This window comes from Oncorhynchus keta, chromosome 18 (genome assembly GCF_023373465.1).
Source record: "Oncorhynchus keta strain PuntledgeMale-10-30-2019 chromosome 18, Oket_V2, whole genome shotgun sequence".
NCBI lineage: Eukaryota > Metazoa > Chordata > Actinopteri > Salmoniformes > Salmonidae > Oncorhynchus > Oncorhynchus keta.
In genome coordinates this window covers 36806746-36818957 of record NC_068438.1, presented here as the reverse complement: position 1 = coordinate 36818957, position 12212 = coordinate 36806746, and the positions used below count along the sequence as shown (strand labels likewise).

Below are 12212 nucleotides of genomic sequence, written 5' to 3'. Positions count from 1 at the left end.
TGCTGCGCTGCCACTCACTGTCCGACACATTCAGGCCACCCACATCAAATATCAATGACACACAGAATTATAAGATCTACCTCGATTTGCTGTCTATGAACACAGACATGCAATTATGTCTGGGCACAGAAAAATATATATCAATATTTATATTTCACCCTGAAAAGTAGGCTTTTAGTTTTATGCACGGTCGTATGATGAAGTTACCTGAAAAAAGTACAATGTTTGTTAAAATAGGCCTTTTTTTTATCTCGATTTCAAATCATTTCTGGGTAACAATTAAGCAACTTGCTGTGATTTTTTTTATTGTCAAAAAGAAAAGTATTTAGTAATTTCTAAAGCAATATTTTTTTTTGCTAGTTGAATGGTGGGGAGGGGGGGTTGAAAACGATCAGTTATTGGCAGAGAGGTTTGGAACTCTCTTTCCTACCTGTCAATTACGGCTGCAGGTAGCCAAATGGTTAGAGCATTGGGCCAGTATCCGAAAAGTTGCTAGATCGAATCGCAGAGCTGACAAGGTAAAAATCTGTTCCTAGACTGCCATTGTAAATAAGAATTTGCTCTTAACTGACTTGTCTAGGTTAATTAAATAATTTGCCACCTGGTGATGTTACCCACCAAAACAGACTGAAATTTCAGTTATCTTGGAAACATATATAACATAGGAAAATCACATTTGGCCTTTTAATATGTTTTCCCCCCTTCAGATCAACATTATATATATGAATTAGGTGGCTATATTTGAATAATTTCTAAGATTGCGCATAATTTCCCTCAAAAAGAGCCTGTTAACCTCTAAAATAATACGATAGGCTATGTGAGCCTGCTGAGCTAGGCTACTTCCGGTGGGTCAAGGACAGAATGACCCTAGTGCTTCAAAGTCACTCGAGTGGTATGTAGCAGCATACCTGTGGCACGGGTCCACGTCGTATGAACTTCACAGTCAGTTACAGCAATATGACTTTGGCCAATGTACGCTGGAGCGCACTCCGTCTTTACTCTCCTACATCCACCCTTCTCTCTCTCCCTCCCTCCCTGCCTTTCTCCTCCCCCTCCGGATACTTGTTTGGTGTATGTGTGTCAGTCCACGCTGAGGCTGTGTGGAGTGAGCATAGACCATGGGCTCCTAGTGCTAGCGCTATACAGAAACCAATAGGCTGTTCAACTGACTTGACTGTACATTTACAGTGCTTAGGCACAGGCTAGGCACATGTGATCTTGGACAGCGGGTTCCCAATGAAATGTAAACATTTGCTTATGGACTGAAGTACATGGGGTTTTGGGGTTTGTGCATACACATTTAGACTTGGCTATCTATGTATTGATGAGGAACGGTGGAGAGACATGAAGATTTGCAAGGTGTCCGTCCGTCCATGAGACGCGTCTCAAGGAGCCGAAACCAAGACTGCAACTACATGATTGGAGGCGTTTCTCTTGAACCCAGTATACACAGTTTATATTTTCTTTTAGGTTGTAATATGATATTGTATAGTTGCGTACATATTGGAAAAATAGACATGACCATTGCAAGTTAACTCGTGGGACAAACAGCTGGAATTTCAGATGATCGCGAGAGACTGATTTGGTTCTTACGGCTGTGGATATGAATCGATCCCGGGCTCGAACGAGCGGGCTACAATGAATCCTCTAAATTATTGGACATCACAACTGGCTTTAGTCAGTAACTAGGAGCTATATAAAACTCGAACTATTAAAATAAGTACATTTGCTGCTGTTTGGACATATTTTCCTGGCAAAATCCAAGGATTTGCGCACAATCCGTGGATGTTTAATATGCTAGTATGGGTCCGCTAGCGTTCATCCTTGTTGCTGGATTATTGTACTTTCAAGTTGATGGTAAGTTATTTATGGAATTTCACATGGTATCAAACTCATTGCGTCGTGGAGTTATATGTGTATAATATTGAGAAAGAATGGTGCTCTATAAAATATCGTAAAGTTCAACTCTTGCATTTAGAGGTTCTTCAGATGTGTATCCTTAGTTTTGACTTTACTCCATACAGTTTTAACGATGGCTAATATGACAGACTATGCAATAGTCTTCTCATATCGCTGGTCATGCCACGGAGAGTTACATTATGCATGTGTTTTATTTTACAATTCATTGGAGACTTGGTAGACTGTTTATCAGAGGAGTACTTGGGGAATGTTCTTTCTATAATCTGGAATCGTATCTCTGAAATGAGTTATAAAATGGTTTTAGGCTTTGAAGTCAAAGCAAACTGAAATGTCAGATATTTTTGCCTTTTGTCTTGCACGAAATGCATATTGAAGTCACCCGAATAAAAAACAAAAATGATTTCATATAAAGTTATATTTGGTGAGAAAAAAAAAATCTTCGTCATTCAAGAAATACCCACCTCACTTGTCTCCTTGGCAACAGAATCAGCGCATAGCCACATTCTGCATGATGGTATCTAGCCTTTTGACACCTGGGGGTCAGTAGAACCCGGCCACTGTACCCACAGTAACCCAAAGGTGTGCAAATGAACATAGGGTGACAACAACAGCAACATTTAAAAAAGGTGTGCAGTACAATTCCAGCGTCTGATTCAACACTGTATGGGTTGATAAACGATTCATTCCCTGATTGACTTCTGATTTTTATCTCTAAAGAATGTATCGACAGGGAGATGGTTAGATCTGCTTATTTATTTATTACAACACTGAATTCCACCTGCCCTGTTGTTTGACATAGCTAAGCTCACAGGTGTAGCTGTGCTTGTCTTATGCTGAGACGGGTGTGGAAATATATGTGATTGCTTTCAAATTCAGTCCAGGACCCAAGCCAAGTGAGGGGCACATAATACATCATGTATTCCTGCTGAATAATAACTAGTAGACTTTAAACATGACTGGCAGTCGATTCATTACCTCACTGTTGTTTCATCAATCTTTAATGGTGATGCTGTTGTTAATTGTGAAAGTAATTTATACAATTTAATTTATTGCTCCCACACTGTTAAAAGTCAAGCCTCCTCCTCAACTAATATAGCGGGGAGTGCAAAGTCAGCACAATTTTTATGATTTTTCAAGGCTTCGTGGGAATCATTGGCCTACAAGGGAGCCAGTTTAATAGAGGCATTAAATGAGCCTCAACTGCAGAGTAAATGTGATGACTACCATAAATCATAAATCAGGTGACAGGAGGCCTGATATGGTCTTGATCAATTATGTGACTAATGGAAAGAGGAGATAGGCAGACCACCACACTAACAATGAGGTTTGCAGTGTCACAATTCACAATCCTAATGTCTGAATCATGCTTACTGGACGGAAGTGTTCATCACCCCTCATACAAGCACGCACACACACACACACTCACACACACACACATACACACACACCAAGGCTAAAAACCTATTGACCTTGTGCCATTAAGCCATTTTTGAATGAGGAAGCGGAAGTCACAAAATGTGTCATCTATTGCATTAGTAATGTCAACACTTGCTTTGTCGTAAGCAATGATTCACACTTAGTAGCGTTTGCTTAGTGTTGTTTGTACAGCTTTAAAAAAATGGAAGATGTTGATTTTATTTGTTGAAGGCAGGGGTTGACACTGGAGCCCCTGCTCCTTCCTCTCCTCCTTTGTCCTTTTTAGATAGTCTTCGGTTTCTGTATCGTGTTTTTAGCAGTCTCCCTACGGAGTCTGGGAGTCTAGTCCCCTCTGTAGCGGGAACATGGATTCTCTCTCTATATATCTGCTCTCTCTTTATTTATCTTTCTCTCTACCTCTCTCTACCGCTACATCTACCTCTCTACCCCTCTCTCTACCTCTACCTCTCTCTCTACCTCTACCTCTCTACCTCTCTCTACCTCTCTACCTCTCTCTACCTCTACCTCTCTCTCTACCTCTCTCTCTCTCTCTCTCTCTCTCTCTCTCTCTCTCTCTCTCTCTCTCTCTCTCTCTCTCTTTCTCTCTACCTCTACCTCTCTCTCTACCTCTCTCTCTCTACACTCTACCTCTCTCTACCTCTCTCTACCTCTCTCCCGCTACCTCTACCTCTCTCTCTACCTCTCTCTCTACACTCTACCTCTCTCTACCCCTCTACCTCTACCTCTCTCTCTACCTCTCTACCTCTCTTTCTACCTCTCTCTCTACCTCTCTCTCTACCTCTCTCTCTACCTCTACCTCTCTCTACCTCTCTCTACCTCTCACTCTACCTCTCTCTCTATCTCCCTCTACCTCTCTCTCTACCTCTCTCTCTACACTCTACCTCTCTCTACCTCTCTTTCAACCTCTCTCACTCTCTCTATTGGTCTGTGTGTCTCTCTCTGTGTCTGCTCTCTCTCCCTCTTATTCTCTGTCTTTCTTTTCTCTCTCTGCTGTCCCTCACTCTCTGTTCAGCCAAACCCACTGGTTGCTAAGCGCTGGCTGAAGGCATGGCTGGATGGCCGGAGGGAGAGTGGCGCACCTCTCTCTGAGCAGTGATTCACTCCTCCCAATCATTTCTCTGTCACCCTCCTCCCCTCTCCCCCCTCCCCTCCCCCACCTCCCCTCTTCTCTTCACCACTACCCATCACCCAGCCTTTCAGGGGTAATCTGTGGGTCCTTGGGAAGGGAGGAGCCATCTCTAAGAGTCCACTTATGCAGACAAAAAGGTCTGTAGTTGCATTTACTGGGCAACATGGGCAACAAAGGCAGGCTGTGTGAATGGCAGTCAGACAGTGTTTAGTGTTTTGTGATTAATAGTGTGTTGCTGCTGGAGACAGAGAGAGAGGGAAGGGTGGGAGAGGGAAGAGTGGGAGGAGGAGAGAGGACCAAAAGAAGGAGGGAAAAACAAAACAGGAAGTGGGAGCTGGAGAGATTGAACGGAGAGGGATAGATCCAAATATGCTTTGGTTAGAAAATGGTTAGTTTTGACATGTGCTCCTGCAGTTACAGGAAAATTACAGTGTTTATTGGCTAAGGTTTAATGGAATCGAGTAAAAATAAAATTGACCCTTGAATCTAAATGTTGGCCATACAAGAACGGCCACATATTCTCCATTATTAGCGACCAGTTGTCTAGTACGAGGTCTCTTAGTCTATACTATAGTTTGCTGTTTTTCGAGCAGGAATAGAACAAGAAGAATAGCTTAGCATGTAGACTAGTGGATATGAAGCCTGTGTTATTCTGAGGAACTCCAGATACTCCTGTCTGATCATAGAGCTTGTCGTCATCTGTGGTGGCATGGCAGAGTCTGGGCTGGTGATGCTCACCTTCAGCCTCCCTGCTGGCACACTGATGGGCACCTGAGGTCTCTAGCGGCCCTTGCTCCATCACTGCCACTGATGTGTGTGTGTGTGTGTGTGTGTATGTGTATGTGTGAGAGAGGGAGAGGGAGAGGGAGAGAGAGACATAGATTGTAGGGTATGAAGTGTCACTGATATTGGTTGTGTGTTGGATAGGAATTGTCAAGATGAACAGTGAATATCTGTGTTGTCTTAACAGTAGGTTGGATGGTGATGATTGAATGAACAAGGTCTGAGTGCTGGGCTATAATGGAAAGTATGCCCATATTAAAACAGTGTATGTGAATTATGAGGCACACTGAGGTCAATGTGTAAGAGTCATTGTAATTTCTTCGCCCAAATTTGATTGTTCTGCTTGAGTTGGCCACGTTTAAGCAGCTAGCATTGCTGTAATTGAGGTTCGTTTGCGGAATAGGCCTGACGTGCCTTCAACTGAGATCTCCAGGCAGCGTCTCTCTGGTGTCGCCCAGAGTCACGTCACTGTCACTGGGTGGTGCTACTGCAGTTATAGGACTACTCTCATCTCCCTGCGCATTTACAATGTTTACTCTCTGATTACAGTCAAAGATGAGAGGAAAGAGGAGACCAGGGAGAAAGAGGAAGATGAGAGAGGGAGAAAGAAGCAGAGAGAAAGAACAAGGGAGGGGTTAATGTATGTGTAATGACGTTAGCATTAGTCAGGTGAAGGGTCAGAATCATAGGGAGGGTTGACGAGTGTTACCTCACTGGTGACACAGAGCTGTCGCTGTGGTAGTTGAACAGCCAGGTATTTTCAACTACTATCACATTACAACACAAGCACAATCACACAGGCAGCACGGAACACAACACGGGCAGCACGGAACACAACACGGGCAGCACGGAACACAACACGGAACACAACACGGAACACAACACAGGCAACACGGAACACAACACGGGCAGCACGGAACACAACACGGGCAGCACGGAACACAACACGGGCAGCACGGAACACAACACGGAACACAACACGGAACACAACACAGGCAACACGGAACACAACACGGGCAGCACGGAACACAACACGGAACACAACACAGGCAACACGGAACACAACACAGGCAACACGGAACACAACACAGGCAACACGGAAACAACACAGGCAACACGGAACACATCACGGGCAGCACGGAACACAACACGGAACACAACACAGGCAACACGGAACACAACACGGGCAACACGGAACACAACACGGGCAACACGGAACACAACACAGGCAACACGGAACACAACACGGAACACAACACGGGCAACACGGAACACAACACGGAACACAACACAGGCAACACGGAACACAACACAGGCAACACGGAACACAACACGGAAACAACACAGGCAACACGGAACACAACACGGAACACAACACGGAACACAACACGGAACACAACACGGGCAGCACGGAACACAACACGGAACACAACACGGGCAACACGGAACACAACACAGGCAACACGGAACACAACACGGAACACAACACGGAACACAACACGGGCAGCACGGAACACAACACGGAACACAACACAGGCAACACGGAACACAACACAGGCAACACGGAACACAACACGGAACACAACACAGGCAACACGGAACACAACACGGAACACAACACAGGCAACACGGAACACAACACGGAGCACAACACAGGCAACACGGAACACAACACGGAACACAACACAGGCAACACGGAACACAACACGGAACACAACACAGGCAACACGGAACACAACACGGAACACAACACAGGCAACACGGAACACAACACGGAACACAACACAGGCAACACGGAACACAACACAGGCAACACGGAACACAACACGGAACACAACACAGGCAACACGGAACACAACACGGAACACAACACAGGCAACACGGAACACAACACGGAACACAACACAGGCAACACGGAACACAACACGGAACACAACACAGGCAACACGGAACACAACACGGAACACAACACAGGCAACACGGAACACAACACGGGCAGCACAGAACACAAAACAGGCTGCTACAGCCTCAGTTTAGCGCTGTTCAGTGTCTATCCTTGTCTCTGTGAATAACCCAGGATAAATCACAGTGCTAAGGTTGACTTAATACCCAGTGTTCTCTTGAAAGAAAGCACATTTTTTTTAGACTCTATGGAATTCTTAGAGAAATGTCATGTGCATGGGGGACAGTAGAGAGAGAATAAAAGAGCAGAATGGAAGGTTGATAATAGCACTTAGTGTTTTTTTACCTCCGCTCTGCTAGGTATCAGCCAAGCATACCCCTGACATTTACTGTGCAGAGAGAGCTAATGCCTGGTTGCCTTAACCCAGAGAGATAGGCTGACTGAGAGAGATTATGAGAGCGAGAAAACAGAGATTTACACTAAATGAGGTTTTGAAAGTTGTGTAACCACTATGTTATTTGTTATTTCATATCATTATGTAACATTGACATAAGATTAAAAACAACCCGTCTCTCTCTCTCTCTTTGTCTCTCTTTGTCTCTCTTTGTCTCTCTTTGTCTCTCTTTGTCTCTCTTTGTCTCTCTTTGTCTCTCTCTCTCTCTCTCTCTCTCTCTCTCTCTCTCTCTCTCTCTCTCTCTCTCTCTCTCTCTCTCTCTCTCTCTCCTTCACCCCCCCCTCCCCCCCTCCTCTCCACCCAGAGTTCTAACGGCTGTGTAACACCTATGAGGAAGGAATTTAAACAGGGGTTGGGGGAGCAGGGAACGGCACACCTGTGATGGTCTTAGCTGGGCTGAGGCTGGGGCAGGGTGGGGGTAGTGTGTCTATGCCATGATTAATTGAGCATGGTGGCTGTGCAGGAGAAGAGTGGCCCCTCACTCACCTATTTCACACACCTGCACCTACCACACCTGTTGGAGCGTAGCTCTGAGTGTGTGCCTCTGCGCGCACACACACACTCACACTCACTCACACACACACACACACACACACACACACACACACACACACACACACACACACACACACACACACACACACACACACACACACACACACACACACACACACACACACACACACAGTATACAAACATTCACACAAACACATGACCTGGAAATACACAGTAGTTTACAAACATTCAATGTAGAGCACAAAAAAAATGACCAAACATACCATGACCTGGAAATACACAATTCAAGTAGTTTGACAACACATGTTCACAATGCTCAACACATGTTCACAATGACCAACACATGTTCACAATGACCAACACATGTTCACAATACTCAACACATGTTCACAATGCTCAACACATGTTCACAATGCTCAACACATGTTCACAATGACCAACACATGTTCACAATGACCAACACATGTTCACAATGACCAACACATGTTCACAATGACCAACACATGTTCACAATGACCAACACATGTTCACAATGACCAACACATGTTCACAATGCTCAACACATGTTCACAATGCTCAACACATGTTCACAATGACCAACACATGTTCACAATGACCAACACATGTTCACAATGCTCAACACATGTTCACAATGCTCAACACATGTTCACAATGACCAACACATGTTCACAATGACCAACACATGTTCACAATGACCAACACATGTTCACAATGACCAACACATGTTCACAATGACCAACACATGTTCACAATGACCAACACATGTTCACAATGACCAACACATGTTCACAATGACCAACACATGTTCACAATGACCAACACATGTTCACAATGACCAACACATGTTCACAATGACCAACACATGTTCACAATGACCAACACATGTTCACAATGACCAACACATGTTCACAATGCTCAACACATGTTCACTAGTAAGAACAAGTACATTACAGCTCATCAGATTACATCACTGTTGGATTTAGTGCCATTAGATGCTTTGCAATGGTACTGTTTATTAGGGTTAAAAGCAGTAACAAAAACAACTGGAGATACTGTACCTAGTGGTGCCTGTTGTATCTCAGTGTCTTAAATGGGAGTTCAGGGCTGCTAATGAAAATGCATGAGCTCTCCTGTCTGTGTGAGATGGGTGAAGACAGAGAGAGTGCACGGCACTCAAACACACATCCGTCACACGCAGCAGTCCCGCTACGGCAGTAATGCAGCCCAGAGTGGAAGCAGCCAGTGAATCAAGCCCCCATCCACCACCGCACTACCAGACTCATCTCCCTCTCCAGCCCCATGGATCACCCAGCCATGACTGCCTGCTCCCTGCCTGGCCTACTATACCCCCTGGTTCCCTGCAGCCTGCCTCTGCTTCAACAAGCCCTGTGCTTCATCTATATATTAGTGCATGGCGATATTATATACCTATAAACATAAACAAGCAAAGATGTATGCATACAGAACCTAGTATATATGCAAAAGTGCATTGCTATATTTCAGTCAGTATATTTGGAAGACAGCCAACAACAGTTATTTTGTATAATTAATCAAACTAAATCGAATTTAAAGATTTAGACGCAACAATCCATTGTATGCCAATTGTCTGTTAGATGTATCTTCCTCATAGCAGTTGTGATGCTCCATGTCCTTGTAGAATGTAGAGGCAAAGTATCTTTACGAGCCTGTGTTTCACTGTGTCTCTGGTGACCAGACAGGCAGGCAGGTCTCTCCACAGGGTTGTGTAACGGCAGCCATGAAGACAGCCAGGGAGATGATTTATGTCACAGCCCCCTGCGCGGCGAGGAGAGCCTGTCTTTGTTGTGGCAGTGTAAGCTGCAGCGCAGGGCACAGTTCAAATGTCACAGTGATTCCTGCTGATTGGACCAACTGTTAATCGCAGCCCTGAACTTTTGAACTCTGGGATTCCTCTTGCTGGATTATGGTGATGATGATGATGATGAATAATGTGCAGAGCTGCTCAGAGACATTCGTCTTTTACAGGCCCTCAGTCAGTAACAGACAGATACACAGTGGCTGAGTGGTGGCCGTAGTGTGTTGGTGAGGTTGCTGACTTTGGTAGCTGATTGCTACTACTGTGTTTAGGAATATTGTCCAGAGGAGCTTGAGTGAGTTCCCAGTGCACTTACACCCTGTCCCTCAGCCCCCACCCCAATGTAAGACACTATGCCTAAAACAGTATTTTCAATCAGAAATACTGTTACAATGTTTTTTCAATTGACTGCCATAGCCCCAAATAAAACAAGTATGTATTTTTGACATGGTTGGGACTGCGAGAATTTTCAGATATCAAAATGGGGTCATGGGCCAAAAAAGGGAACCCCTGCCGTAGTCCCTCCCCAGGCTGGATGAAGTGTCCCACAGAACAGTGCTTTAATAAATGTTGTCCAGGCTCCGTATATGCTCTAGATTACAAATCACTAACAGTACCAGTGTACCAACTTAAAGGCCATTTGATTAAGTTGCAGTCCCTAACATATAGTCTATCATGGTAGAGGCCTGTGGTCCGTGGCTGTAGCAGGTCTCATTGCCTACATTCAGTCCAAGGCAGATTGCTGTGTGTTTAGTACAGGTCAGGTGAAGGCAGATTGCTGTGTGTGTTTAGTACAGGTCAGGTGAAGGCAGATTGCTGTGTGTGTTTAGTACAGGTCAGGTGAAGGCAGATTGCTGTGTGTTTAGTACAGGTCAGGTGAAGGCAGATTGCTGTGTGTTTAGTACAGGTCAGGTGAAGGCAGATTGCTGTGTGTTTAGTACAGGTCAGGTGAAGGCAGATTGCTGTCTGTGTTTAGTACAGGTCAGGTGAAGGCAGATTGCTGTGTGTGTTTACTACAGGTCAGGTGAAAGCAGATTGCTGTGTGTTTAGTACAGGTCAGGTGAAGGCAGATTGCTGTCTGTGTTTAGTACAGGTCAGGTGAAGGCAGATTGCTGTGTGTTTAGTACAGGTCAGGTGAAGGCAGATTGCTGTGTGTGTTTAGTACAGGTCAGGTGAAGGCAGATTGCTGTGTGTGTTTAGTACAGGTCAGGTGAAGGCAGATTGCTGTGTGTGTTTAGTACAGGTTAGGTGAAGGCAGATTGCTGTCTGTGTTTAGTACAGGTCAGGTGAGGCAGATTGCTGTGTGTGTTTAGTACAGGTCAGGTGAAGGCAGATTGCTGTGTGTTTAGTACAGGTTAGGTGAAGGCAGATTGCTGTGTGTTTAGTACAGGTTAGGTGAAGGCAGATTGCTGTGTGTGTTTAGTACAGGTCAGGTGAAGGCAGATTGCTGTGTGTGTTTACTACAGGTCAGGTGAAAGCAGATTGCTGTGTGTTTAGTACAGGTCAGGTGAAGGCAGATTGCTGTCTGTGTTTAGTACAGGTCAGGTGAAGGCAGATTGCTGTGTGTTTAGTACAGGTTAGGTGAAGGCAGATTGCTGTCTGTGTTTAGTACAGGTCAGGTGAAGGCAGATTGCTGTGTGTGTTTAGTACAGGTCAGGTGAAGGCAGATTGCTGTGTGTGTTTAGTACAGGTCAGGTGAAGGCAGATTGCTGTGTGTGTTTAGTACAGGTCAGGTGAAGGCAGATTGCTGTGTGTGTTTAGTACAGGTCAGGTGAAGGCAGATTGCTGTGTGTGTTTAGTACAGGTCAGGTGAAGGCAGATTGCTGTGTGTTTAGTACAGGTCAGGTGAAGGCAGATTGCTGTGTGTGTTTAGTACAGGTCAGGTGAAGGCAGATTGCTGTGTGTGTTTAGTACAGGTCAGGTGAAGGCAGATTGCTGTGTGTGTTTAGTACAGGTCAGGTGAAGGCAGATTGCTGTGTGTGTTTAGTACAGGTCAGGTGAAGGCAGATTGCTGTGTGTGTTTAGTACAGGTCAGGTGAAGACAGATTGCTGTCTGTGTTTAGTACAGGTCAGGTGAAGGCAGATTGCTGTGTGTTTAGTACAGGTCAGGTGAAGGCAGATTGCTGTGTGTTTAGTACAGGTCAGGTGAAGGCAGATTGCTGTGTGTGTTTAGTACAGGTCAGGTGAAGGCAGATTGCTGTGTGTGTTTAGTACA

The 12212-nt window shown here is 45.0% G+C and overlaps 1 protein-coding gene across 6 annotated transcripts in view; it reads left to right on the top strand.

The window, feature by feature from the left end:
- Nucleotides 1-12212, top strand: part of robo2 (roundabout, axon guidance receptor, homolog 2 (Drosophila)) — a 705158-nt gene that overhangs the window by 251953 nt on the left and 440993 nt on the right. The window contains exon 1 of one of the 6 annotated variants that reach the window (XM_052468003.1): nt 1092-1857. The exons of the other annotated variants lie outside the window; for them this stretch is intronic. Within the exon in view, the coding sequence (XP_052323963.1) occupies nt 1803-1857 (55 nt within the window). The 5' untranslated portion in view covers nt 1092-1802. Of the gene's footprint in view, nt 1-1091; nt 1858-12212 lie in introns of those variants that run through there. 6 annotated transcript variants of the gene reach the window in all.